A 25271-nucleotide genomic window follows, 5' to 3' on the forward strand; every position below is an offset into this window, starting at 1 on the left:
ACGGTCGGCCGTTTGTTGAAAGTTCTGAGAACCTGCTCGGATTCAATGGTGATAGACGAGGGGCCAAATTAAAAACCAGTCTTCGCCTCTTCTCTTTGGTCAGCGAGGCTTGCTCTTCTTTCCTTTTCACTCCTCTCTTTTCCATCACGCTTGGTCTTCCAGCTCTTTCCTTTCCGCGCTGGTTACGTATAGCATTGTTTCCCAACCAGGGGTACGGGTATGTCGGCAGTCCCCATGGGGTATGTGGGAATATATTTTTTTTAATTGTGAAGAAAAACAAATATTGGGAAAATATGACCCCCCAAAATATGCTTAAGTTATCTTGGGCCTCCCGAGTGGCACAGCAGTCTAAGGCACTGCATCGCTTTCACGCCCTGACCTTAGAGAGCCTTTTTATGCCTCTAGTTGGTTTGGTCAGGGTGTGATTTGGGGTGGGCATTCTATGTTTTGTTTTCTATGTTTCTTTATTTCTATGTTTTGGCCGGTTATGGTTCTCAATCAGGGACAGCTGTCTATCGTTGTCTCTGATTGGGAATCATACTTAGGTAGCCCTTTTTCCCTCCTTTCATTGTGGGTAGTTAACTTTGTTTGTGGCACTAATGCCCTGTAAGCTTCACGGTTGTTTCTTTCGTTTGTTGTTTTGTTGGCGACATTTTAAATAAAAAAGAAAATGTACGCTCACCACGCTGTCCTTGGTCTTCTTCCAGCATCGGCCTTGACAATCGCAGTGTTGAGGAGGCACTAGAGCCTGGGGTTCGATCCCAGGCTGTCACAGCCGTCCGTGACCGGGAGTCCCATAGGGTGGTGCGCAATTGGCCCAGCTTCGTCCAGGTTAGGGGAGGATTTGGCCGGGGGGCTTTCCTTGGCTCATCGTGTTCTAGCGACTACTTGTGGCAGGCCGGGCGCCAGAAAGCTGATTTCGGTCGTCAGTTGAACAGTGTCTCCTCCGACACATTGGTGCGGCTGGCTTCCAGGTTAAGCGAGCGGGTGTTAAGAAGCAGCGCGGCTTGGGTGGGTCATGTTTCTCAGCAGTTGGACTAATCGACTGATGTCAGTGAGGAAGCCCAGGTTACTGCGTTTGTGCGATACATTGGCATTTCTTAAATTAATGAGCACATTCTGTTCTGCAAGAAGCTAATGGGGAGAACTACAGGTGAGGATGTGTTTCCCGTTATTGAAAGCTTTTTCTCAGAGCACAATCTGGATTGGAAATCCTGTGTTCATGTGCACACGGATCATGCGCGCACGGATCATGCTGCACCAATGCCTAGGAGAGGCATTGGCCAGCAAGAAAATGAGTCCTGAGTTACATGTTTTGAATGACAGCCTGGTTATACTACAGCCTGGTTCTACTACACTACAGCCTGGTTCTACTACAAGACACCTGATTCTTCTACTCAGATGCTCATCAAGAGCACAACCAAACAATCAACCAACCAATCATATCCCCACCTGGTGCAGTCTCTCCTGGGCTATGGGAAGTGCAGACGTGACTTCGGTCCAAGTTTGCTCCAGCTGCGCTAGCTGTCTGCGCAGCCCCGGTGCATCAGCCTCCTTCAGCTGCAGTAGCAATGTGCCCGCCCTGAGCGCAGAGGCCTTTTCAGCGGACCTGGTTTCCAGCTCCACTGAAAACTCCTGTCAAAGAACCAAACGTCAAATCGAACAGCTCCCATACCGGAAATTTCAAACAAAATTCACACATTCAGTTTGCAATTCAAACATTTTCCATGGCATGTGAACTGACTTGATGTTTCCAACACATTTGTAATGTATTTAGGAACCAGAAATTAACTCCAAACTAGCTTTCAGGTGTTTGTGAAACAAAAGACAGGTGGACTGCTACAATTAAATGTGTTTTACAATAAAAGTTGTTATTCTGTGTATCCATACATTTTTCTTACATGTACATTTCCGGTAGGGTCTGGATGACACTGTCAGTCATGTAACATGAATTCCGATTATTTACTACATTGAGCTCCAAATCGTGTCATCTGAAGTTTTTTCCCTAACAATTTTACCAGTAGTTGGATGAGGTAAGTACGAGTGTGGTCCTCGTTTTGAGGTGTGGCGTCGGGCAGACTTCTCCATGTCTTCAGGCGTTCTTTAGCACTGCCCATCCATCCAGTGAGCGACACAGAGTCGTTGTGGAACCTACAAGAGGGAAAACAGGGTTCAAACAGGGTTCCATGTGTCCTTATGCAGAGCAGTCCACATTTATAGTGCCTTCAGAAAGTAATCACACACCCTTGACTTTCCCCCCATTTTCTTGTGTTACAAAGTGGGATTAAAATGGATATAATTGTCATTTTTTTGTCAAATATCTACACAAAATACTCTTTTTGTTTTAATTAATGGAAAATAAATCACTAATATATCTTCATTAGATAAGTATTCAACCCCGAGTCAATACATGTTAGAATCACCGTTGGCAGCACTTACAGCTGTGCGTCTTTCTGGGGAAGTCTACAAGAGCTTTGCACACCGCATCACACACCCACCCCAATTGGTTAATGGACTGCTGAATGTATATTTTTTTATCTTGCTTTGTTTGCTCTTTTCCATATTATGTCCATCTCTGATAAGCTACCCAGAAAAGGGCTGAAAATAGCCCATATTAATATATGTAGCCTTCAAAATAAGGTTCATGAAATCAATAACTTGCTAACATCAGATAACATTCATATATTAGCCATTTCTGAGACTCACTTAGATAATTAATTTGATGATACAGCAGTAGCAATACAAGTATATAACATCTATAGAAGATACAGAAATGCTTATGGGGGAGGTGTTGCTGTATATATTCAGAGCCATATCCCTGTAATGCTTGGAAAAGATCTTATGTCAAGTGTTATTGAAGTGTTGTGGTTGCAGGTTCACATGGCACATCTAAAGCCTTTTATTTTGGGGTGTTGCTATAGGCCACCAAGTGCTAACAGTCAGTATCTAAATAATATGTGTGAAATGCATGATAGTCTATGTGATGTAAACAGAGGTCTACTTTCTTGGGGACCTGAACATTGATTGGTTTTCTTCAAGCTGTCCGCTCAAGAGGAAGCTTCTTACTGTAATCAGTGCCTGGAATCTAGTTCAGGTTATGAATCAACATACGAGGGTGTTTACTACCACTACAGGAACAAGACCATCCACATGTATCGATCACATTTCTACTAATAATGTAGAACTGTGCTCTAAAGCTGTATCCGTACCCATTGGATGCGGTGATCACAATATATGATCACAATATAGCGTCAAAATCCAGGAAAGCCAAAGTTCCAACAGCTGGTCCTAAAATAGTGTATAAGAGATCATACAAAATATTTTGCTCTGACTCTTATGTGGATGATGTTAAAAATATTTGTTGGTCTGATGTGATTAATGAGGAGCATCAATGCATTTATGAAATTGCTTCTTCCAATTATTGATAAACATGCAACCTGTTAAGAAACTGACTGTTAGAATTGTTGAGGCTCCATGGATTGATGAGGAATTGAAAAACTGTATGGTTGAAAGAGATGGGGCAAAAGGAGTGGCTAATAAGTCTGGCTGCACATCTGACTGGCTGACTTACTGCAAATAGAGAAATTATGTGACTAAACTCAACAACAAAAAAGAAGAAACTGTATTATGAAGCCAAGGTCAATGATATAAAGAATGATGGAAAAAAACACTTGAGTACTTTAAATGAAATTATAGGCAGAAAGACAAATTCAACTCCATCTTTCATCGAATCAGATGGCTTATTTATCACAAAACCATTTTATGTTGCCAATTATTTTAATTATTATTTCATTGGCAAAGTGGGCAAACTTAGGCAAGAAATGCCAACAACGAACAGTGAGCAAATGTATTCATGCATAAAAAAAACTAATAATGAAAGAAAAGCATTGCAAGTTTGAATTTTGTTAAGTTAGTGTGGGAGAGTTATTGTTGTTATCGATCAATAATGACAAACCTCCTGGAATTGACAACATAGATGGAAAGCTACTGAGGATGGTAGCTGACTCTATATTCTTCCCTCAGTTCTGGAGGGAAGCCAAAGTAATTATGCTACCCAAGAGTGGTAAAGCGGCCTTTACTGGTTCTAACAGCAGACCTATAAGCTTGCTGCCAGCTCTTAGAAAACTGTTGCAAAAAATTATGTTTGGCCAAATACAATGCTATTTCTCTGTAAACAAATTAACAACAGACTTTTAGCATGCTTACAGAGAAGGGCACTCAACATGCACTCCACTGACACAAATGACTGATGACTGGTTGAAAGAAATGTATAATAAGACTGTGGGAGCTGTACTGTTAGATTTCAGTGCAGCCTTTGATATTATTTACCATAACCTGTTGTTGAAAAAACATATGTGTTATGGCTTTTCAACCTCTTCCATATTGTCGATTCAGAGCCATCTATCTAATAGAACTCAAAGGGTTTTATTTAATGGAAGCTTCTCTAATGTCAAACATGTAAAGTGTGGTGTACCGCAGGGCAGCTCTCTAGGCCCTCTACTCGTTTCTATTTTTATCAATGACCTGCCACTGGCATTAAACAAAGCATGTGTGTCCATGTATGCTGATGATTCAACCATATACGCATAAGCAACCACAGCTAATGAAGTCACTGAAACACTTAAAGGGTTGCAGTCTGTTTTGGAATGGGTGGCAAGTAATAAACTGGTCCTAACCATCTCTAAAACTTAGAGCATTGTATTTGGTACAATTCATTCCTTAAGTTCTAGACTTCAGCTGAATCTGGTAATGAATGGTGTGGCTGTTGAACAAGTTGAGACTAAATTACTTGGCGTTACCTTATATTGTAAACTGTCATGGTCAAAACATATAGATTCAATGGTTGTAAAGATGGGGAGAGGTTTGGTCGTAATAAAGAGATACTCTGCTTTTTTGACACCACACTCCAAAAAACAAGTTCTGCAGGCTCTAGTTTTGTCTAATCTTGATTATTGTCCAGTCGTGTGGTCCAGTGCTGCAAGGAAAAGCCTAGTTAAGCTGCAGCTGGCCCAGAACAGAGCGGCACGTTTTGCTCTTAATTGTAATCAGAGGGCTGATATAAATACTATGCATGCCAATCTCTCTTGGCTAAGAGTTTAGGAGAGACTGACTGCATCACTTCTTCTTTACATAAGAAACATTAATTTGTTGAAAATCCCAAATTGTTTGCATAGTCAACTTACACACAGCTCTGACACACACACTTATCCCACCCGACATGTCACCAGGTGTCTTTTCACAGTCCCCAAATCCAAAACAAATTCAAGAAAGCGTACAGTATTACAGTATATAGGGCTCTTATTGCATGGAACTTCCTTCCATCTCATATTGCTCAAATAAACCTGTTTTGAAAAACCAGATAAAGTAACACCTCACGGCACAATGCCTCTCCCCTATTTGACCTAGATAGTTTGTGTGTATGCATTGATATCTAGGCTATGTGTGCCTTTTTAAAAATGTATGTAGGTCTGTCCTTGAGCTGTTCTTGTCTATTGATGTTCTGTATTATGTTTCATGTTTTGTGTGGACCCCAGGAAGAGTAGTTGCTGCTTTTGCAACAGCTAAATGGGGAACCTAATAAATATTCTAAATACACCTGGATTGTACAATATTTTCCCATGAAGCTTTAAAAAAATCTGTCAAGTTGGTTGTTGATCATTGCTAAACAGTCATTCTCAAGTCTTGCCATAGATTTTCAGGATTATTTAAATCAAAACTGTAACTAGGCATTTACATTTAAGTCATTTAGCAGACGCTCTTATCCAGAGCGACTTACAAATTGGAAAGTTCATACATATTCATCCTGGTCCCCCCGTGGGAATTGAACCCACAACCCTGGCGTTGCAAGCGCCATGCTCTACCAACTGAGCCACACGGGCCACTCAGTAACATTCAATGTCTCCTTTGTAATAAACTGCACTGTATATTTGGCATTGGTTATTGTCCTACTGACAGGTGAATTTGTCTCCCAGTGTCTTTTGGAAAGCAGACTGAACCAGTTTTTCCTCTAGGATTTTACCAAGGCTTAGCTCTATTCCATTTCTTAAAAACTGCATCAGGCTGCATGTTATGGAATATTTTTCTTCTGTACAGGTTTCCTTCTTTACTCTCTGTCATTTAGGTTAATATTGTGGAGTATCTACAATGTTGAGAATCCATCTTCAATTTTTGTCCTATCACAGCCATTCAACTCACCATTGGCTTCATTGTGAAATCCCTGAGCGGTTTCCTTCCTCTCTGGCAACTGATTTAGGAAGGACGCCTGTATCTTTGTAGTGAGTGAGTATATTGATACACCTCTCAATGTGTAATTAATAACTGTACCATGCTCAAAGTGATATTCAATGTCTGCTTTTTTTTACCCATCTACCAATTCTTTGCGAACCATAGGATAAACTCCCTGGTCTTTGTGGTTGAATATGTGCTTGAAATTCAATGCTCGACTGAAGGACCTTACAGATAAGTGTACAGTCGTGGCCAAAAGTTTTGAGAATGACACAAATATTAATTTTCACAAAGTCTGCTGCCTCAGTTTGTATGATGGCAATTTGCATATACTCCAGAATGTTATGAAGAGTGATCAGATGAATTGCAAAGTCCCTCTTTGCCATGCAAATGAACTGAATCCCCAAAAAACATTTCCACTGCATTTCAGCCCTGCCACAAAAGGACCAGCTGACATCATGTCAGTGATTCTCTAGTTAACACAGGTGTGAGTGTTGACGAGGATAAGGCTGGAGATCACTCTGTCATGCTGATTGAGTTCAAATAACAGACTGGAAGCTTCAAAGGGAAGGTGGTGCTTGGAATCATTGCTCTGTCAATCATGATTAACTGCAAGGAAACATGTGCCGTCATCATTGCTTTGCACAAAAAGAGCTTCACAGGCAAGGATATTGCTGCCAGTAAGATTGCACCTAAATCAACCCTTTATCGGAACATCAAGAACTTCAATGACAGCGGTTCAATTGTTGTGAAGAAGGCTTCAGGGTGCCCAAGAAGGTCCAACAAACGCCAGGACCGTCTCCTAAAGTTGATTCAGCTGCGGGATCGGGGCACCACCAGTACAGAGCTTGCTCAGGAATGGCAGCAGGCAGGTGTGAGTGAATCTGCACGCACAGTGAGGCGAAGACTTTTGGAGGATGGCCTCGTGTCAAGAAGGGCAGCAAAGAAGCCACTGATATTCTGCAAAAGGTACAGGGATTGGACTGCTGAGGAATGGGGTAAAGTCATTTTCTCTGATGAATCCCCTTTCCGATTGTTTGGGGCATCCGGAAAAAAGCTTGTCCGGAGAAGACAAGGTGAGCGCTACCATCAGTCCTGTGTCATGCCAACAGTAAAGCATCCTGAGACCATTCATGTATGGGGTTGCTTCTCAGCCAAGGGACTGGGCTCACTCACAATTTTGCCTGCGAGCACAGCCATGAATAAAGAATGGTACCAACACATCCTCCGAGAGCAACTTCTCCCAACCATCCAGGAACAGTTTGGTGACGAACAATGCCTTTTCCAGCATGATGGAGCACCTTGCTAGAAGGCAAAAGTGATAACTAAGTGGCTCGGGGAACAAAACATCAATATTTTGGGTCCATGGCCAGGAAACTCCCCAGACCTTAATCCCATTGAGAACTTGTGGTCAATCCTCAAGAGGCAGGTGGACAAACAAAAACACACAAATTCTGACAAACTCCAAGCATTGATTATACAAGAATGGGCTGCCATCAGTCATGTGGCCCAGAAGTTATTTGACAGCATGCCGGGGCGGATTGCAGAGGTCTTGAAAAAGAAGGGTCAACACTGCAAATATTGACTCTGCATCAACTTCATGTAATTGTCAATAAAAGCCTTATATCTAAAGACAATGAAGCAGTAAACGTTTTGAAAATTAATATTTGTGTCATTCTCAAAACTTTTGGCTATGACTGTATGTGTTGGGTACAGAGATGGGGTAGTCATTTAAAGTAATGGTAAACACTATTATTGCACACAGAGTCCATGCAACTTATAATTGTTAAGTACACTTTAACTGAAGACTTTTCAGCTTTTCATTTTTTTATTAATTTGTAAACATTTCTAAAAACAATTTAACTTTGACATTATGGGATATTGTGTGTAGGCTAGTGACACAAAATCTCAATTTGATCCATTTTTAATTCAGGCTGTAACACAACAACATTTGGAAAAAGTCAAGGGGTGTGAATACTTTCTGAAGGCACTGCACGTGTTCCCACAGCTATGTTGTGTGTGTATGTCCCTGTCCATTTCCTGAAAACCCTGTCTGTGTGTGCCCACCTGGTCCAGTTGTCCCTTATGTCACGGCTGCGTTGGCTCTCCTGCTCTGCCTTGCTGCGGACAGCCCGCCAGCGCAGCTCCAGGACTCCTCCTGTGCCGCCGACCACGGTACTGCATCCCCAGGCCTGCAGAGCCTTCCCCTGGTCCAGGACCGAGCCCAGGGCAGGCCTGCACTCCTCCAACAGGGCCAGCACGTGCTAATGGGGGGAGAAAGGGGAAGGAGAGAGAAAGAGAAGGGGGTGAAATAGGGGTGGGATAGGGTGAATATGTGAAATAATAAAAATTGAGAAGGGAATGTGTTTAGAATAAGAGAGAAGAAAGAAGAGGTAGGGCCAGAAGAAAGGGCATGAAAAGAAATGTAGGGATCAAATAATTATTGTGGGATGTGGGGAGAGGAAAAGGGAATGAGGCGGGGATGGAAAAGGGAGAGGAGGGGATGGAAAGGGGAGAGGAGGGGAAGACAGGAACAGAGGATGAAAGTGAGAGGAGGAACGGGATGTTTGCAAGGGTTACAGAAATAGAGAAATAATGAGAGGGATAATGGGGAGAGAAATGTGAAAAGAAGTGTGATAAGGAACAAGGCGAAAGGAGCGAAAGAATTGCATAGAGAGTGAGAATGGAATCATCACCACCCGAATCCTCACCTGAACCCATGCCCACCCCCACACCAGTGCCTATGAGTCCCAAATGGCCTCCTATTCCCTACATAGTACACTACTTTTGACTTGAGCCCTATGGGCTTGTTTAAAAGTAGTGCACTATATAAGAAATAGGGGGCCATTTTGATCGTAAACAGCATCTCATTCAGTTATTATGGCCAGATAGGGGAAGGCATAAATCTATTAAGGAGATTTGATGAAAAGAAGCATGTGTAGTCTACCCCTCCACACACACGTGCACACACATGTGCACACACACACATTCCACTCAAGTCGGTCCGTCCGAGAGATGAGAAATAGGATTCTGTAATTGTAAAAGGGAGGGGGGAAGTCAGCTAGTTATGGGGAGGGAATCCGAAATGGAACACTGCGTTCTACTCTCCGATAATGGCCATCCGTATTCCTCCAAGTAATTTGATTTTGGAATGAAGCGATGCCACAACAAATAACTCTCCTTTTTTTCACCCATTACTCTCTGTCCACCTCTCTCTCTCCTTCTGTCTTTCCATCTCTCTTTCTCTCCATCTTTCTTGTGCCAGGTGCCCATGAATCCCTCATTTACTGAAGGGCTTGGTTCACATCCAGCTCTCTCTGTATGGCTGTGTCCCGATTGGCCCCCTATTCCCTACATAGTGGACTGCTTTTGACAAGAGTCTTAAGAGGGGAATATGGTGCCATTTGGGAGTCAGCCTGTGGCACGTCCTACATTGTTGTTGGTTACTGGAATTAGACAACAGGTGGTTTCATCCCAGTACGCGAAGGATGCATCGCTCATGTGGACATAAGACACCTGTTGCTTATGACTTATGCTCATGATATACAGTATCTTCCAGTGATACAAATTAAGAATAAGGGATACACTGGTTACGTAGTGCAAACTAATTCTTAGTGGGCAAATGTTGCTCAATTGGGTATGTGAGGAGAAGAAAGGGGGTGGACAGAAGGATATATGGGACAGTGAACGAGAGAGGGATGAGGAGGTGATAGGGACGGCAAGGAAGACTGAGATGGTCAATGCAATGAGAAAAAGAAGAGAAAAGAGCATGCAGAGAGTCAGACACAAAGGGAGCAGAGAGACAGGCAAAGAGAGCAGAGAGACAGACACAAAGATAGCAGAGAGACAGACACAAAGGGAACAGAGAGACAGGCAAAGAGAGCAGAGAGACAGACAAAGAGAGCAGAGAGCCAGACACAAAGGGAACAGAGAGACAGGCAAAGAGAGCAGAGAGACAGACACAAAGATAGCAGAGAGACAGACACAAAGGGAGCAGAGAGACAGACACAAAGGGAGCAGAGAGACATACACAAAGAGAGAAGAGAGACAGACACAAAGAGAGCAAGATAAGGAAAGAAGGAAGAGTAGTAGAGAGAAGAGGAGGAAAGGGAGGTTTGGATACCTGACAGGTGTCCAGTCTTTCCTGTAGCAGCCCCTCTTCTTCCTCCACGGGACCCTCGCAGGGGACGAGGGCTTCAAGCTTCTCCAGCAGCCGGTCCAGCTGAACACAGCCCTCCTCCCACTGTGTCCAGACCTACACACACATGCATACACAGTGTGTATGTGTGTATGTGTGTGTGTCTGTTTATAAGAGAGTGTATGTGTTTAATTATGTGGGTCATTCATGTGTGTGCGTGTACCTGCAGCCTTCTGTGCATGGTGGCTCCCTGCTCCAGAGCCTGTTGCTGCAGAGTGTTGACCTGTTGCTCCAGCCGGACCTGTTCATCCTCCTGACCAACCAGCCCCCCCTGTGGCTTACAGTGGAACAGCTGCTGCACCAACGCCAGCTGGGACTCCATAACCTGGTACAACTTCTGTTCAGCCATCGCCAAACACACACACACACACAGACAGACACAAAATAATCAATTGAAACCCAGTTGCTAAATTGACAAAATCATATGGCAATTGGTCAGAGGTTTACATGGAGATGATCCCAAACGTTCATTTAAACTTGGATTCAACTGCTTTCCGAGTGGGAAGACACTGTCCTCTACAGTTGTTCTTCCTTTCCATCAGCTCCCATGCCAAGTCGAATGTGCATAAAATGACTTGACATAACACTCTCTTTTCCTCAGCATATGCTTACCTTGTGCCTGCTGAGCAGAGTCTGCAGCTGGGTGCGGCTGTGCGGTGGGTGGTCCTGACTGTCTGCCAGACGCTCTCTGCCTAGCTCCACCAGACTGGCCAACCCCTGCAGCAGGGCCTGGGACACCCGCTGTAGCTCCACTGCATCCTCGGGACACCGACCAACGACATACTGCAGAGACACACCATCGTTACTGACCTACAGTAGACATCTAGAGTAAAAGACGGGATTACGTGGGAATATACTGACAAAGGGACACACACACACACACAGACACACAAACACACACAAACATTCACTAGCCCTATGATTAACACACTAAATGTTGTACCTCCAGCATGGGGACATCCTTGATGTGTGTGAATGGGTCACTCTGTCCACATTCAAAATCATCATAAACGCACACGTGGCTCTCCTGTTGCTCCGTCCCTGCCTGCATGCAGCGCACAGTGTGAAAAGAGACAGACATTGACAAGTCCTGGTTAAGCAGTAAGGCACGAGAGCCCGTTGCATATCGTAAAGAACACAAGGATATCTGTTCTAGCTAATGGTTGTAAGTTGGTTGTGGGCTGGTCTGTGAGGTGATTATGAAGTGCTGGGCGGCAGGTAAACCAGCAGTTAAGAGCGTTGGGCCAGTAACTGAAAGGCAGCTGGTTTGAATCCCTGAGCCGACTAGCTGAAAAATCTTTCAACGTGCCCTTGAGCAAAGCACTTAATCCTAATTGCTCCTGTAAGTATGGATAATAATGTGCTTGTAGGGCAGTCAGGTCACACCAGTTCCACTGCGGTATTAGACATTTGTCCAGGATGTATGCATGCAATTTTAATACTGTCCACAAGGGGCAACACAAGTGCATATTACTATCTAGCAGTCTCATGGCTTGCTATGGTGTTGTGGATGGGGATTGAAGAAGGGCTTAACCATGAACTACGGCTCAAGGTTCAGGTTCAGGAATTCATGCTAGGCACTCATTTTTAATTGTTCTGTTTTAATCCAGACCTTTAACACTCAGAATGAATTCCTATACTTAACTCTCAAGTATTTTCTGTTCGAACCGTATCCCAAACCTTAGGTGATTGCAAAGTGGTTGTGGGTTGGTTGTGATGTTATTGTGAAGTTGCTGTGAGGTGGTTTGTGAGGTGGTTTGTGTGGAGCCTGACCTGATTGTGGCCCAGTTCTGTGTGTAGCCGGCTCAGTGAGGAGGTGAGTGCTGACTGGGCTGTTTGAAAACAACCCTGAAGACAGGTCACACACTGGGCTGTGGTCTCTGGTGCTTCAGACAACTGGTCTGGGTTGATGCCTGACCTTAAATGGTTAATCTCGTCACTAAAGGCCGGCAGCTCCACCGAGAGGCACTGTGAGGCGCACACACGCACACACACACACACACACACACACACACACACACACACACACACATGATTTTGTCATCAGAAAATATTATTGTTATTGCAGTTTAGCTAATTTGATACTGAGTGATTAAAAAACCCCAGTGTGACATTTCCATGGTGCAAAACAGCACAGATTAAACCTGGCACCATTTTTTTTTGTTTTTATCTGGCAAAGTTTACTTGTTCAACAATGTGTGTTATTAGGTGGAAACTATTTATACATCAACATAATAATATGAATAATCACCTCATTATTTCTCACATTGTTGAAAAAAAGTTCAATCACAGATCGGTGCTCTTTTGCACAATGAAAATGTCACCGCCAGTGTGCAATATATGCTACCTATTTCCAGAGATCTGTAAATGTAAATCAGCAGTTTGTAGGTACTGTACCTCCATCTGTAGCAGTCTTAGTTGACTGTCCTCCACGGTGGTAATAGAGGGACTGAGCAACAGGCCAGTGAGTGTTTCCAGAGAATGCTCCGCTCCACACAGAGCTGTGTAGAGCTCTCTACCCAACATGGGATAGCCACCTTCCTTTGAATTGGCAGAGGAAAGGCCACTTGCTCTGTGTCTGAGTTGTCTAAGGCTTGCAGCACACACCTCTATCTCTCTCAGACCACCAAAGCCACCGCCGGTCCCCTCTGCCCTTGACCCTGTAGCCTACATAACCACATTGAGAGCACCATCAACACAATATAATGGCTTGAAGACAGCCGCCGTTAAAATCCTGTACCTCTGCTAAATTTTGACCCAGGTCTGCTGAGTACTTGAATCAGGGAGGTGTGACAGTGTGAACTGACCGCATGTAGGTCCTCCTCCTGAATATTCCTCAAGGTGTTGAGTTTCTCAGACAGCCGAGTGTGAAGGAGGTCCCATCTCCCGTCCTATGAAAAATAAAAGTAAAACGTTCGGGCAGGTAATTGTGTGTACGTGCGTACGTGTGTACGTGTGTACGTGTGTACATGCGTGGTTCACGGGTGTGGTACTCTTACCAGGTCTTCCTGGGGGTCGCTGGGTGTATTGGCAACTGTCCCAATTTCCTTGGTTACTGACCCAGTCATCTTGGTTACTGGCCCAGTCATCTTTGTTACAGAAGTAGTCTCAGGTACTGATTGTATCTCTTTGGTTACTGACCCAGTCATCTTGGTTACTAGCCCAGTCATCTTTGTTACAGAAGTAGTCTCAGGTACTGATTGTATCTCTTTGGTTACTGACCCAGTCATCTTGGTTACTGGCCCAGTCCTCTTTGTTACAGAAGTAGTCTCAGGTACTGATTGTATCTCTTTGGTTACTGACCCAGTCATCTTGGTTACTAGCCCAGTCATCTTTGTTACAGAAGTAGTCTCAGGTACTGATTGTATCTCTTTGGTTACTGGCCCAGTCATCTTGGTTACTGGCCCAGTCATCTTTGTTACAGAAGTAGTCTCAGGTACTGATTGTATCTCTTTGGTTACTGGCCCAGTCATCTTGGTTACTGGCCCAGTCATCTTGGTTACTAGCCCAGTCATCTTTGTTACAGAAGTAGTATCAGGTACTGATTGTATCTCTTTGGTTACTGGCCCAGTCATCTTGGTTACTGGCCCAGTCATCTTTGTTACAGAAGTAGTCTCAGGTACTGATTGTATCTCTTTGGTTACTGACCCAGTCATCTTGGTTACTGGCCCAGTCATCTTTGTTACAGAAGTAGTATCAGGTACTGATTGTATCTCTTTGGTTACTGGCCCAGTCATCTTGGTTACTGGCCCAGTCATCTTTGTTACAGAAGTAGTCTCAGGTACTGATTGTATCTCTTTGGTTACTGACCCAGTCATCTTGGTTACTAGCCCAGTCATCTTTGTTACAGAAGTAGTCTCAGGTACTGATTGTATCTCTTTGGTTACTGACCCAGTCATATTGGTTACTAGCCCAGCCATCTTTGTTACAGAAGTAGTCTCAGGTACTGATTGTATCTCTTTGGTTACTGACCCAGTCATCTTTGTTACAGAAGTAGTCTCAGGTACTGATTGTATCTCTTTGGTTACTGGCCCAGTCATCTTGGTTACTGGCCCAGTCATCTTTGTTACAGAAGTAGTCTCAGGTACTGATTGTATCTCTTTGGTTACTGGCCCAGTCATCTTGGTTACTAGCCCAGTCATCTTTGTTACAGAAGTAGTCTCAGGTACTGATTGTATCTCTTTGGTTACTGGCCCAGTCATCTTGGTTACTAGCCCAGCCATCTTTGTTACAGAAGTAGTCTCAGGTACTGATTGTATCTCTTTGGTTACTGGCCCAGTCATCTTGGTTACTGGCCCAGTCATCTTTGTTACAGAAGTAGTCTCAGGTACTGATTGTATCTCTTTGGTTACTGACCCAGTCATCTTGGTTACTGGCCCAGTCATCTTTGTTACAGAAGTAGTCTCAGGTACTGATTGTATCTCTTTGGTTACTGATCCAATCTTAACAGGTACTTCTCCAGTTTCTTTGGTTGCCAAGACACTTTTTACAGATGCTGGTCTAGTCTCCATGGTCACTGAACTAGTTTCAGGTAATGAGACAGTTGCCTTGGTTACTAATTCAGACTTCTCGGTTACTGACAAAGTCTCCTTGTTAATGTCCTTACTGACTGATTCTGTCGGCTTGTTTTCTGATATAGTGGTCTTGGAGATGGGTCTCCACTGAGCTGGTAATGACAGGGTGTCTGCAGGTGCTCGGTCTGTTTTTTCAGGTGTTGGTTGGATCTTCTCAGATATTAAACCAGAATTACTGTCTTCTGGGTCTTCACAAGACTCTGGGGTGTCCAACTCCTGAACAAAGAGGATTGGAATGAATCAAACCCAACCCCAATAGAATGGTATGGAATCTGACATGCAACTACTTCTTTACTCAATGATCTGGTAACACTTTAGATTTATAATCCATTAATAGATCATTATTAAGGCATGTATTAATGATTTGCTGAACACTTGTAAATCATTATTACGACTTCATTTACCACTAGTATATAAGGTATTTGTAAACGGTTAACACTGTTTAACAATGCTCATTAATACATCATGGATAATGAATTTGTTAATGATCTGTAAATTATTTCTAAACCATAATTATAAAATGTATAAAAAACGACATATGTTTATGTCAGTGAGCAATTTACATACTATGAAGTCATAAACTATCACTTATTACTTCTGCCTTTATTCATGATCGATATGCTAATGTCTTAAGAACCACATCATGTTCAAATTATTAGTAAACTTGTTCGCAGTACCCAATCTAAAGTTGTAGCCATTTATACAAAATTATTCACGAAGGTTGAAATTATTATATATCTTTTCACGACTTTCCCCTTCATAATATCAGCCTGGCCGTCCCATCATTAAAAAGTCTACGCGACAATGTCATGAGGGGCATTATTAAAACTAATTTGTCAGCGATTAGATCACCTTCAACCAATCAGAAGATGACCTAATCCAAAATGCGGCGTTTGGCCCAGTGGATACCCACCCATCATTTTTGAGAGGATGCTGATTGGATAGTAATGGGAATATTATTTGTGATTCCACGCTATGGCTCAGATGAAATAAAAAACATAAATAAGTACACAGCAGACAGGGGGTTGAAGAAAAGTTTATATTTTTTGGACATACAGTCAGAATGTCCAATAGATCACTGTAACGGCTGTCGTCTTCCTCCTCGTCTGAGGAGGAGAAGTTTGAAGGATCAGAGGTCCAATGCGCAGCGTGGTAATTGTTCATCTTATTTAATGAAGTGAACAACTCAAAATACAAAAAACAACAAAAGTGAAAACCGAAACAGTTCTATCTGGTGCAGACACACAAAGACTGAAGACAACCACCCACAAAACACAATAGAACACAGGCTACCTAAATATGGTTCCCAATCAGAGACAATGACTAACACCTGCCTCTGATTGAGAACCATATCAGGCCAAACGAGAAACCCCACAGAAACAGAAAACATAGATAATACCCACCACACTAAAACAAAGAAAATACAAAAGAACTATGGTCACAACGTGACAATCACACCTGTACGACGTTTGCATTGTTGACTAGCTAGATGGTACTGAAGCTAGCTGCCCAGCTGCGGGCTAGCTATCTGTCATTAGCTGATCCACATCCGCATCTGATCGGTACGCTCAGATGAAAGCAGACGTCCGCACCATGTTTTCTATTTTAATACCCCTTTTCTTTTTCTCCGATATGCACCCTTGCATTTTAGCATAGCAATACATAGTAGCACATAGTGTCAACCTAAACATAATAACCATAGCAACCACGACAGCACTCTCACAACAATAACAATGGCACTCTCTGATTGGCTGGTCCAGCACTGGCTAAATCAGACCCGATGCATGCTCTTGCATCCCTATGACCCGATGGACATTGCCTTCAGTGTCTCTAGAGGTGGATTTACAGCAGTGTGTTCATGGAGTGTGTGGGTAAAAGTGGGTAATGGTTGTTCTTGTTATGGCTGAGATGTGTGTGTGTTTACTATTACTGTTAGTAGTAGTTGCTATTATTATTCCCTGTAATGTTATTACTGAGTTATTTATGCTGCATGTTCATGTAACATGTGTATGTATACATTTATACAGTCCTTTTCTATACGGTCCTTTGTTATATTTAGCATTCTCTCTCCTTGAGCTATTGTGGTCATTACCCTATTCACTACTTTGCACTGTTCATATTATTCCACGTATAGTTAATTCAGTATTTGTCTTTCTCTGTACTTGCAGATCATTTCCATACCTTGCTTGGCAATAAAGTTTCCTGTGTGTGTTAACTCTCTATGAGGTTGCCTTATTCCTCTGACCGGGAAAGTTTTTCAGTGAGTCACAGAACAGTCAAATGGGAGAGCATTCCATCACACTAATGTACAATGATACCGGTGCATAATTATCTGTCTTCATTTTTCACTTCACCGCTACCTTTGAATCTGCCAGCTAGCAGCGACCTAGATAACTTACAACATTAGTTAGCTACACTGTAGCTTTTTGCTCATTTGTAATTTGCAAGCTAGCTGTATGTCAATAAATTGTCAACTTCTCTCCAACCTCATGTGTGTTAGTTATGTAATTAAAAGGTATCTGACCAATTTAAGACTTGGTGAAAAGTGTCACACTTTAGATTAGATACTGAAAAATTTCGCCCACTGTTCGATAGGTCTGGTGGATCAATGCGTCAAAAGTGGCTGTCACGTTCCTGACCTATTTCTGTTAGTTTGTTGTATGTGTTAGTTGGTCAGGACGTGAGTTTGGGTGGGCAGTCTATGTTTTCTGTTTCTATGTTGGTTTAAGGGTTGCCTGGTATGGCTCTTAATTAGAGGTAGGTGTTTTGCGTTTTCCTCTAATTGAGAGTCATATTTAGGTAGGTTGTTTCACAGTGTTCGTTGTGGGTGGTTGTCTCCTGTGTCAGTGTTTGTCGCACCATACGGGACTGTTCGGTTTGTTTTGTACATCATCATTTTGTGTAGTCTATTTTCCCTGTTCGTGCGTTCTTCGTGTTTAATGTAAGTTCGTTGTCCAGGTCTGTCTACTCCGTTTGTTGTTTTGTTAGTTTATAGTGAAGTTCGTGTTTTCGTCTTTTCTTTAAATAAATGATGTATTCACAACCCGCTGCGCCTTGGTTCAATCACTACTCCTCCTCTTCGGATGAAGGGGGGGTTATGTCACGCCCTGGCCTTAGTTATCTTTGTTTTCTTAATTATTTTAGTTAGGTCAGGGTGTGACATGGGGAATGTATGTGTTTTTGTGGTGTCTAGGGTGGTTGTAAGGTTTAGGGGGTTTATTAGAGTAGTTGGGTTTATGTTTAGTATAGGAGTCTAGTTGTGTCTATGGTTGAGTGTAGGTATCTAGGAAAGTCTATGGTTGCCTGAATTGGGTCTCAATTAGAGACAGCTGGTTATTGTTGTCTCTGATTGGGAGCCATATTTAAGGCAACCATAGGCTTTAGCTGTTTTGGTGGGGAATTGTCTATGTCAGAGTGTTTAGTGTCAGCACTTCTGTTTGTATAGCTTCACGGTCGTCTGTTTTGTTGTTTTTGTAGTTTGTATAGTGTTTGTTTCGTTTTCGTCTTCTTTCGTTAATAAAGAAGATGTACTTTCCACGCGCTGCATGTTGGTCCTCACTCAGTCCCTTTGACGATCGTGACAGTGGCATTCATTAACCCAATAGAAAGATAGGGGAGAAGTCCTTGTCCAATAGAAAAAGTACCAACCCATAGCCCTGGCCTTATAATAAATCACCTCCCTCTGAACTTCCCTGCAAACACCACTGTCTTGTGTACCTCTAATTCAGAGCCACACCTTGCAGCAATGTGATTTGCTAAGATCCAATCATTATAAATATTTATTTTATTTAGTTGACTCCCCACTCCACACTGCCCTTTCCCACCTGGACAAAAAAGAGCAACAAATTGTTTATAAAACGATACATTATTTATATACCTATTATGAAGATATAGTGGCCACTTTAGATTCTGTACTGCAAATGTGTTTACGAATCATTTATAAATGGGTTGTTAAAGGGACATTGCACTTTCAAATCAAAGTTTGACAGACTTTTCCAGATTGTTATCTACACAACCAATGTTGTGGGACATGGTTTCATCTTGACATTAGTACACTTTTGAGATCAGAAAACATTTGACAAACTTTCATTTATTCGTGAAATGCCCCTTTACGAATAATATGAATCATGCAGGGACGACTAGAATATGTTCCGGGATTCTTCCAATGGCATTGAGGAATACTCCACATCAGTCACTGGCTTCATCAATAAGTGCATCGATGACGTCGTCCCCACAGTGACTGTATGTACATACCCCAACCAGAAGCCATGGATTACAGGCAACACCGCACTGAGCTAAAGGGTAGAACTGCCGCTTTCAAGGAGCGGGACTCTAACCCGGACGCTTATAAGAAATGCCGCTATGCCCTCCGATGAACCATCAAACAGGCAAAGTGTCAATACAGGACTAAGATTGAATCCTACTACACCAACTCTGATGCTCATCGGATGTGGCGGGGCTTGCAAACTATTACAGACTAAAAAGGGAAGCACAGCCGCGAGCTGCCCAATGACACGAGCCAACCAGACGAGAGAAATGACTTCTATGCTCGCTTCGAGGCAAGCAACACTGAAGCATGCATGAGATCACCAGCTGTTCTGGATGACAGTGAGACAACGCTTTCGGTAGCCAATGTGAGCAAGACCTTTAAACAGGTCAACATTCACTAGGCTGCAGGGCCAGACGGATTACCAGGACATATACTCCGAGCGTCGACTGAGCAACTGGCAAGTGTCTTCACTGACATTTTCAAACTGTCCCTGACCGAGTCCATAATGCCAACATGTTTCAAGCAGACCACCATAGTCCCTGTGCCCAAGAACACCAACGTAACCTGCCTAAATGACCACCAACCCATAGCGCTCACGTCTGTAGCCATGAAGGGCTTTGAAAGGCTGATCATGGCTCACAACATCATTATCCAAGAAACCCTAGACCCACTCCAATTTGCATACCACCCCAACATATCCACAGAGGACTCTTTATTGCACTCCACACTGTCCTTTCCCACCTGGACAAAAGGAACACCTACGTGAGAATGCTATTCATTGACTACAGCTCAGCGTTCAACACCATAGTGCCCTCAACGCTCATCACTAAGCTAAGGACCCTGGGACTAAACACCTGCCTCTGCAACTGGATCCTGGACTTCCTGATAAAACCTGGGGGTGGCCTAAGGGTAGGTAACAACACATCTGCCACGCTGATCCTCAACACGGGAGCCCCTCAGGGGTATGTGCTTAGTCCCTCCTGTACTCCCTGTTCACCCATGAATGCATGGCAAAGCACGACTCCAACACCATCAGTAAGTTTTACGACTACACAACAGTGGTAGGCCTGATCGCCGACAACGATGAGACAGCCCATAGGGAGGAGGTCAGAGACCTCGCAGTGTGGTGCCAGGATAACAACCTCTCCCTCAATGTGATCAAGACAAAGGAGATGATTGTGGACTACAGGAAAAGGAGGGCCGATCACACCCCCATTCCCATCTACAGGGCTGTAGTGGAGCAGGTTGAGGGCTTCCAGTTCCTTGATGTCCAATGAACTATCATGATCCAAACAAAGATTTGGCATGGGTCTTCAGATCCTCAAACAGTTCTACAGCTGCACCATCCAGAGCATCCTGACTGTTTGCGTCACTGCTTGGTATGGCCACAGCTCGGCCTCCGAACGCAAGGCACTACAGAGGGTAGTGCGTACGGCCCCGTACATCAGTGGAGCCAAGCTTCCTGCCATCCAGGACCTCTATACCAGGCGGTGTCAGAGGAAGGCCCTAAAATTTGCCAAAGACTCCAGCCACCCTAGTCATAGACTTCTCTCTGCTACAACACTGCAAGCGGTACAGGAGCGCCAAGTCTAGTTAACAGCTTCTACCCCCAAGCCATAAGACTCCTGAACAGCTAATCAAATGGCTACCCGGACTATTTGCATTTTTACTTCCGTTTATCTTAAAGTTTTTACTAACACTTATTTTCTTAAAACTGCATTGTTGGATAAGGGCTTGTAAGTAAGCATTTTACTGTTGTAAAATGTTGTATTCGGCGCATGTGACAAATAAAATGTTATTTGATGAACAAAGGCATTGGCAGATCATTTACAACTTCTTTATAGGCATGTTTATGAACAGCTTACTATGTCTAATAAAGTATACTGAACACAAATATAAATGCAACATTCAACAATTTAAAATGTTTTTCAGAGTTACAGATAATATAAGGAAATCAGTCAATTGAAAATAAATTATTAGTCCCCAATCTATGGATTTCACATGACATCGGTAGGAGCGCAGCCATGGGTGGGCCTTGGAGGGCATAGGCCCAACCACTGGGGAGCCAGGCCCAGCCAATCAGAATGAGTTTTTCCGCACAAAGGGGCTTTATTACAGACAAAATACTTCACAGTTTCATCAGCTGTCCGGGTGTCTGGTCTCAGATGATCCAGCAGGTGAGGAAGCTGGATATAGAGGTCCTGGGCTGGCGTGGTTACACGTGGTCTGCGGTTGGACATAATGCCAAATTCTCTAAAACGACTTTGGAGGTGGCTTAGGGTGGATAAATTAACATTACATTCGCTGGCAACAGTTCTGGTGGACATTCTTGCAGTCAGCAGGCCAATTGCATGTCAGCATGCCTGAAAACTTGAGACATCTGGGCCATTGTGTTGTGTGACACAATGCCCCAGAGTGGCCTTTTATTGTCCCCAGCACAACGTGCACCTATGTAATGATCATGCTGTTTAAATCAGCTTCTTGATATGCCACACCTGTCAACTGGATGAATTATTTTGGCAAAGGAGAAATGCTCACTAACAGGGAAGTAAACAGATTTGTCCACAAAATTTGAGAGAAATATGTGCTTATGGAACATTTCTTGGTTATTTTATTTCAGCTCATGAAACATGGGACCAACACTTTACATGTTGCGTTTATATTTTTGTTCAGTATAATTATAATGATTTACATTCATGTGCAGTAAATCATTAATACATGCCTTATAAATGATATATTAATGGCTTTCAAATGAAAGTTATTATAAAGTGTTTCCCTCTGAACTCCACAGAGAGAGAGAGAGAGACAGAGAGAGAGAGAGAGAGAGACAGAGAGAGAGAGAGAGAGAGAGAGAGAGACAGAGAGAGAGACAGAGAGAGAGCAACTGTTAAACCTTTAGTGACTACTAATAAGGAAAAATTACCACGTGTAGAGGACTTACTATAAACGTCTGCTTACCTTAGTGACAGTGGCGGTGTGGGCTTCAGACATAGCGTCACTATCCTGGAGCCATTGGGTGGTTGTAGCCACTGATTCTGCCAGCTCCTGGTGGCTAAGAGTCTCGTCTGGGTCCTAACACACACAGTACACACACACACACACACACGTTATGGGTGTGTTATGGGTGTGTGTGGCAGATAGGGCTCTTGAATGGCAGCTGCCTCTGACAGTGTCCAAGGGATGTAGAGGTAAGACTATAATCAGTAACAGTATAACATGTTAAACTTAAACCCTGTTATAAGGCCCACATTTTTTTTATTATATATTTTTATTTCACCTTTATTTAACCAGGTAAGCCAGTTGAGAACAAGTTCTCATTTACAACTGCAACCTGGCCAAGATAAAGCAAAGCAGTGTGACACAAACATCAACACAGAATTGCACATGGAATAAACAAACGTACAGTCAATAACACAATAGAAAAGTCTATATACAGTGTGTGCAAATGAAGTAAGATTAGGGAGGTAAGGCAATAAATAGGCCGTAGTGGCGAAATAATTACAATTTTGCAAATAAACCATGGAGTGATAGATGTGCAGAAGATGAATGTGCAAGTAGAGATACTGGGGTGCAAAGGAGCAAAATATATATATAAATATATATATATAAATAAATGAAATAACAATATGGGGATGGGGTAATTGGATGGGTTATTTACAGATGGGCTACGTACAGGTGCAATGATCTGTAAGCTGCTCTGATAGCTGATGCTTAAAGTTAGTGAGGAAGATATGAGTCTCCAGCTTCAGGGATTTTTGCAATTCGTTCAGTCATTGGTAGCAGAGAACTGGAAGGAAAGGCGGCCAAAGTAGGAATTGGCTTTGGGGGTGACCAGTGAAATATACCTGCTGGAGCCCATGCTACGGTTGGGTACTGCTATGGTGACCAGTGAGCTGAAATAAGACGGGGCTTTACCTAGCAAGGACTTATAGATGACCTGGAGCCAGTGGGTTTGGCGACGAATATGAAGTGAGGGCCAGCCAACGAGAGCATACAGGTCGCAGTGGTGGGTAAAATATGTGGCTTTGGTGATGAAACGGAAGGCACTGTGCTAGACTGCGTCCAATTTGCTGAGTAGAGTGTTGGAGGCTATTTTGTAAATGACATCACCGAAGTCAAGGATCGGCAGGATAGTCAGTTTGACGAGGGTATGTTTGGCAGCATGAGTGAAGGATGCTTATTGCGAAATAGGAAGCCGATTCTAGATTTAATTTTGGATTAGAGATGCTTAATATGAGTCTGGAAGGAGAGTTTACAGTCTAACCAGACAGCTAGGTATTTATAGTTGTCCACATATTTTAAGTCAGAACCGTCCAGAGTAGTGATGCTAGGAGGGCAGGCAGATGCGGGCAGCGATCAGTTGAAGAGCATGCATTTAGTTTTACTTGCGTTTACGAGCAGTTGGAGGCCAAGGAAGGAGAGTTGTATGGCATTGAAGCTCGTCTGGAGGTTAGTTAACACAGTGTCCAAAGAAGGGCCAGAAGTATACAGAATGATGTTGTCTGCGTAGAGGTGGATCAGAGAATCACCAGCCGCAAGAGCGACATCATTGATGCATACAGAGAAAAGAGTCGGCCTGAGAATTGAACCCTGTGGCACCCCCATAGAGACTGCTAGAGGTCCGGACAACAGGCCCTCCGATTTGACACACTGAACTCTATCTGAGAAGTAGTTGGTGAACCAGGCGAGGCAGTCATTTGAGAAACCAAGGCTGTTGAGTCTGCCGATAGGAATGCGGTAATTGACCGAGTCGAAAGCCTTGGCCAGGTCAATGAATACGCTTGCACAGTACTGTCTTTTGTTGATGGCGATTATGATATTGTTAAGGACCTTGAGCGTGGCTGAGGTACACCCATGACCAGCTCGGAAACCAGATTGCATAGTGGAGAAGGTACGGTGGGATTCGAAATGGTCGGTGATCTGTTTGTTAACTTGGCTTTCGAAGACCTTAGAAAGGCTGGGTAGGATAGATATAGATCTGTAACAGTTTGGGTCTAGAGTGTCTCCCCCTTTGAAGAGGGGGATGACCGCGGCAGCTTTCCAATCTTTGGGAATCTCAGATGATACGAAAGAGAGGTTGAACAGGCTAGTAATAGGGGTTGCAACAATTCCGGCAGATCATTTTAGAAAGAGAGGGTCCAGATTGTCTAGCCCAGCTGATTTGTAGAGGTCCAGATTTTGAAGCTCTTTCAGAACATCAACTATCTGGATTTGGGTGAAGGAGAAATGGGGGAGGCTTTGGCGGGTTGCTGTGGCGGTGCAGAGTTGTTGGCCCAGGGCTGTTGATCGGGGTTGGGGTAGCCAGGTGGAAAGCGAGGCCAGCCGTAGAAAAATGCTTATTGAAATTCTCGACAATCGTAGATTTATCGGTGGTGACAGTGTTTCCTAGCCTCAGTGCAGTGGGCAGCTGGGAGGAGGTGCTCTTATTCTCAATGGACTATACAGTGTCCCAGAACTGCTTGGAGTTTGTGCTACAGGATGCAAATTTCTGTTTGAAAAAGATAGCCTTTGCTTTCCTAACCGACATGTGTATACTGGTTCCTAACTTCCCTGAAATGTTGCATATCGCGGGGGCTATTCAATGCTAATGCATTATGCCACAGGATGTTTTTGTGCTGATCAAGGGCAGTCAGGTCTGGAGTGAACCAAGGGCTATATCTGTTCCGAGTTCTACATTTTTGAATGGGGCATGCTTATATAAGATGGTGAGGAAAGCACTTTTAAAGAATAACCAGGCATCCTCTACTGATGTAATGAGGTCAATATATTTCCAGGATACCTGGGCCAGGTTGATTAGAAAGGCCTGCTCGCTGAAGTGTTTTAAACTATCATTACAATGACATCAGAGGAAAACATTCAATAACTTCAAAGTAAGACGATCATGAAACGAAACTATGATACGGTTAAAGAGGAAAGGGAAATGCAGCTGCATGCCCACACGGAATACCATTCAAAGAAAAGAGGGAGCTGTAGGTGACCACTGCAGGAGACTCTTGACGTAACT

General features: G+C 43.4%; 1 protein-coding gene across 1 annotated transcript in view; it reads right to left on the reverse strand.

The window, feature by feature from the left end:
• LOC129817105 (nesprin-2-like) overlaps positions 1 to 25271 on the reverse strand; it is a 207966-nt gene that overhangs the window by 78907 nt on the left and 103788 nt on the right. Inside the window, exons 66-77 of the mRNA XM_055872054.1 lie at positions 22226 to 22339; positions 13423 to 15213; positions 13231 to 13314; positions 12821 to 13090; positions 12197 to 12391; positions 11367 to 11468; positions 11036 to 11206; positions 10587 to 10760; positions 10349 to 10480; positions 8293 to 8489; positions 2019 to 2151; positions 1453 to 1635 (exon numbers count right to left, since the gene is read on the reverse strand). Coding sequence (XP_055728029.1) covers positions 1453 to 1635; positions 2019 to 2151; positions 8293 to 8489; positions 10349 to 10480; positions 10587 to 10760; positions 11036 to 11206; positions 11367 to 11468; positions 12197 to 12391; positions 12821 to 13090; positions 13231 to 13314; positions 13423 to 15213; positions 22226 to 22339 — 3546 coding nt within the window. The remainder of the gene's footprint in view (positions 1 to 1452; positions 1636 to 2018; positions 2152 to 8292; positions 8490 to 10348; positions 10481 to 10586; positions 10761 to 11035; positions 11207 to 11366; positions 11469 to 12196; positions 12392 to 12820; positions 13091 to 13230; positions 13315 to 13422; positions 15214 to 22225; positions 22340 to 25271) is intronic.

The sequence above is a fragment of the Salvelinus fontinalis genome, chromosome 20 (assembly GCF_029448725.1).
Source record: "Salvelinus fontinalis isolate EN_2023a chromosome 20, ASM2944872v1, whole genome shotgun sequence".
Lineage (NCBI taxonomy): Eukaryota > Metazoa > Chordata > Actinopteri > Salmoniformes > Salmonidae > Salvelinus > Salvelinus fontinalis.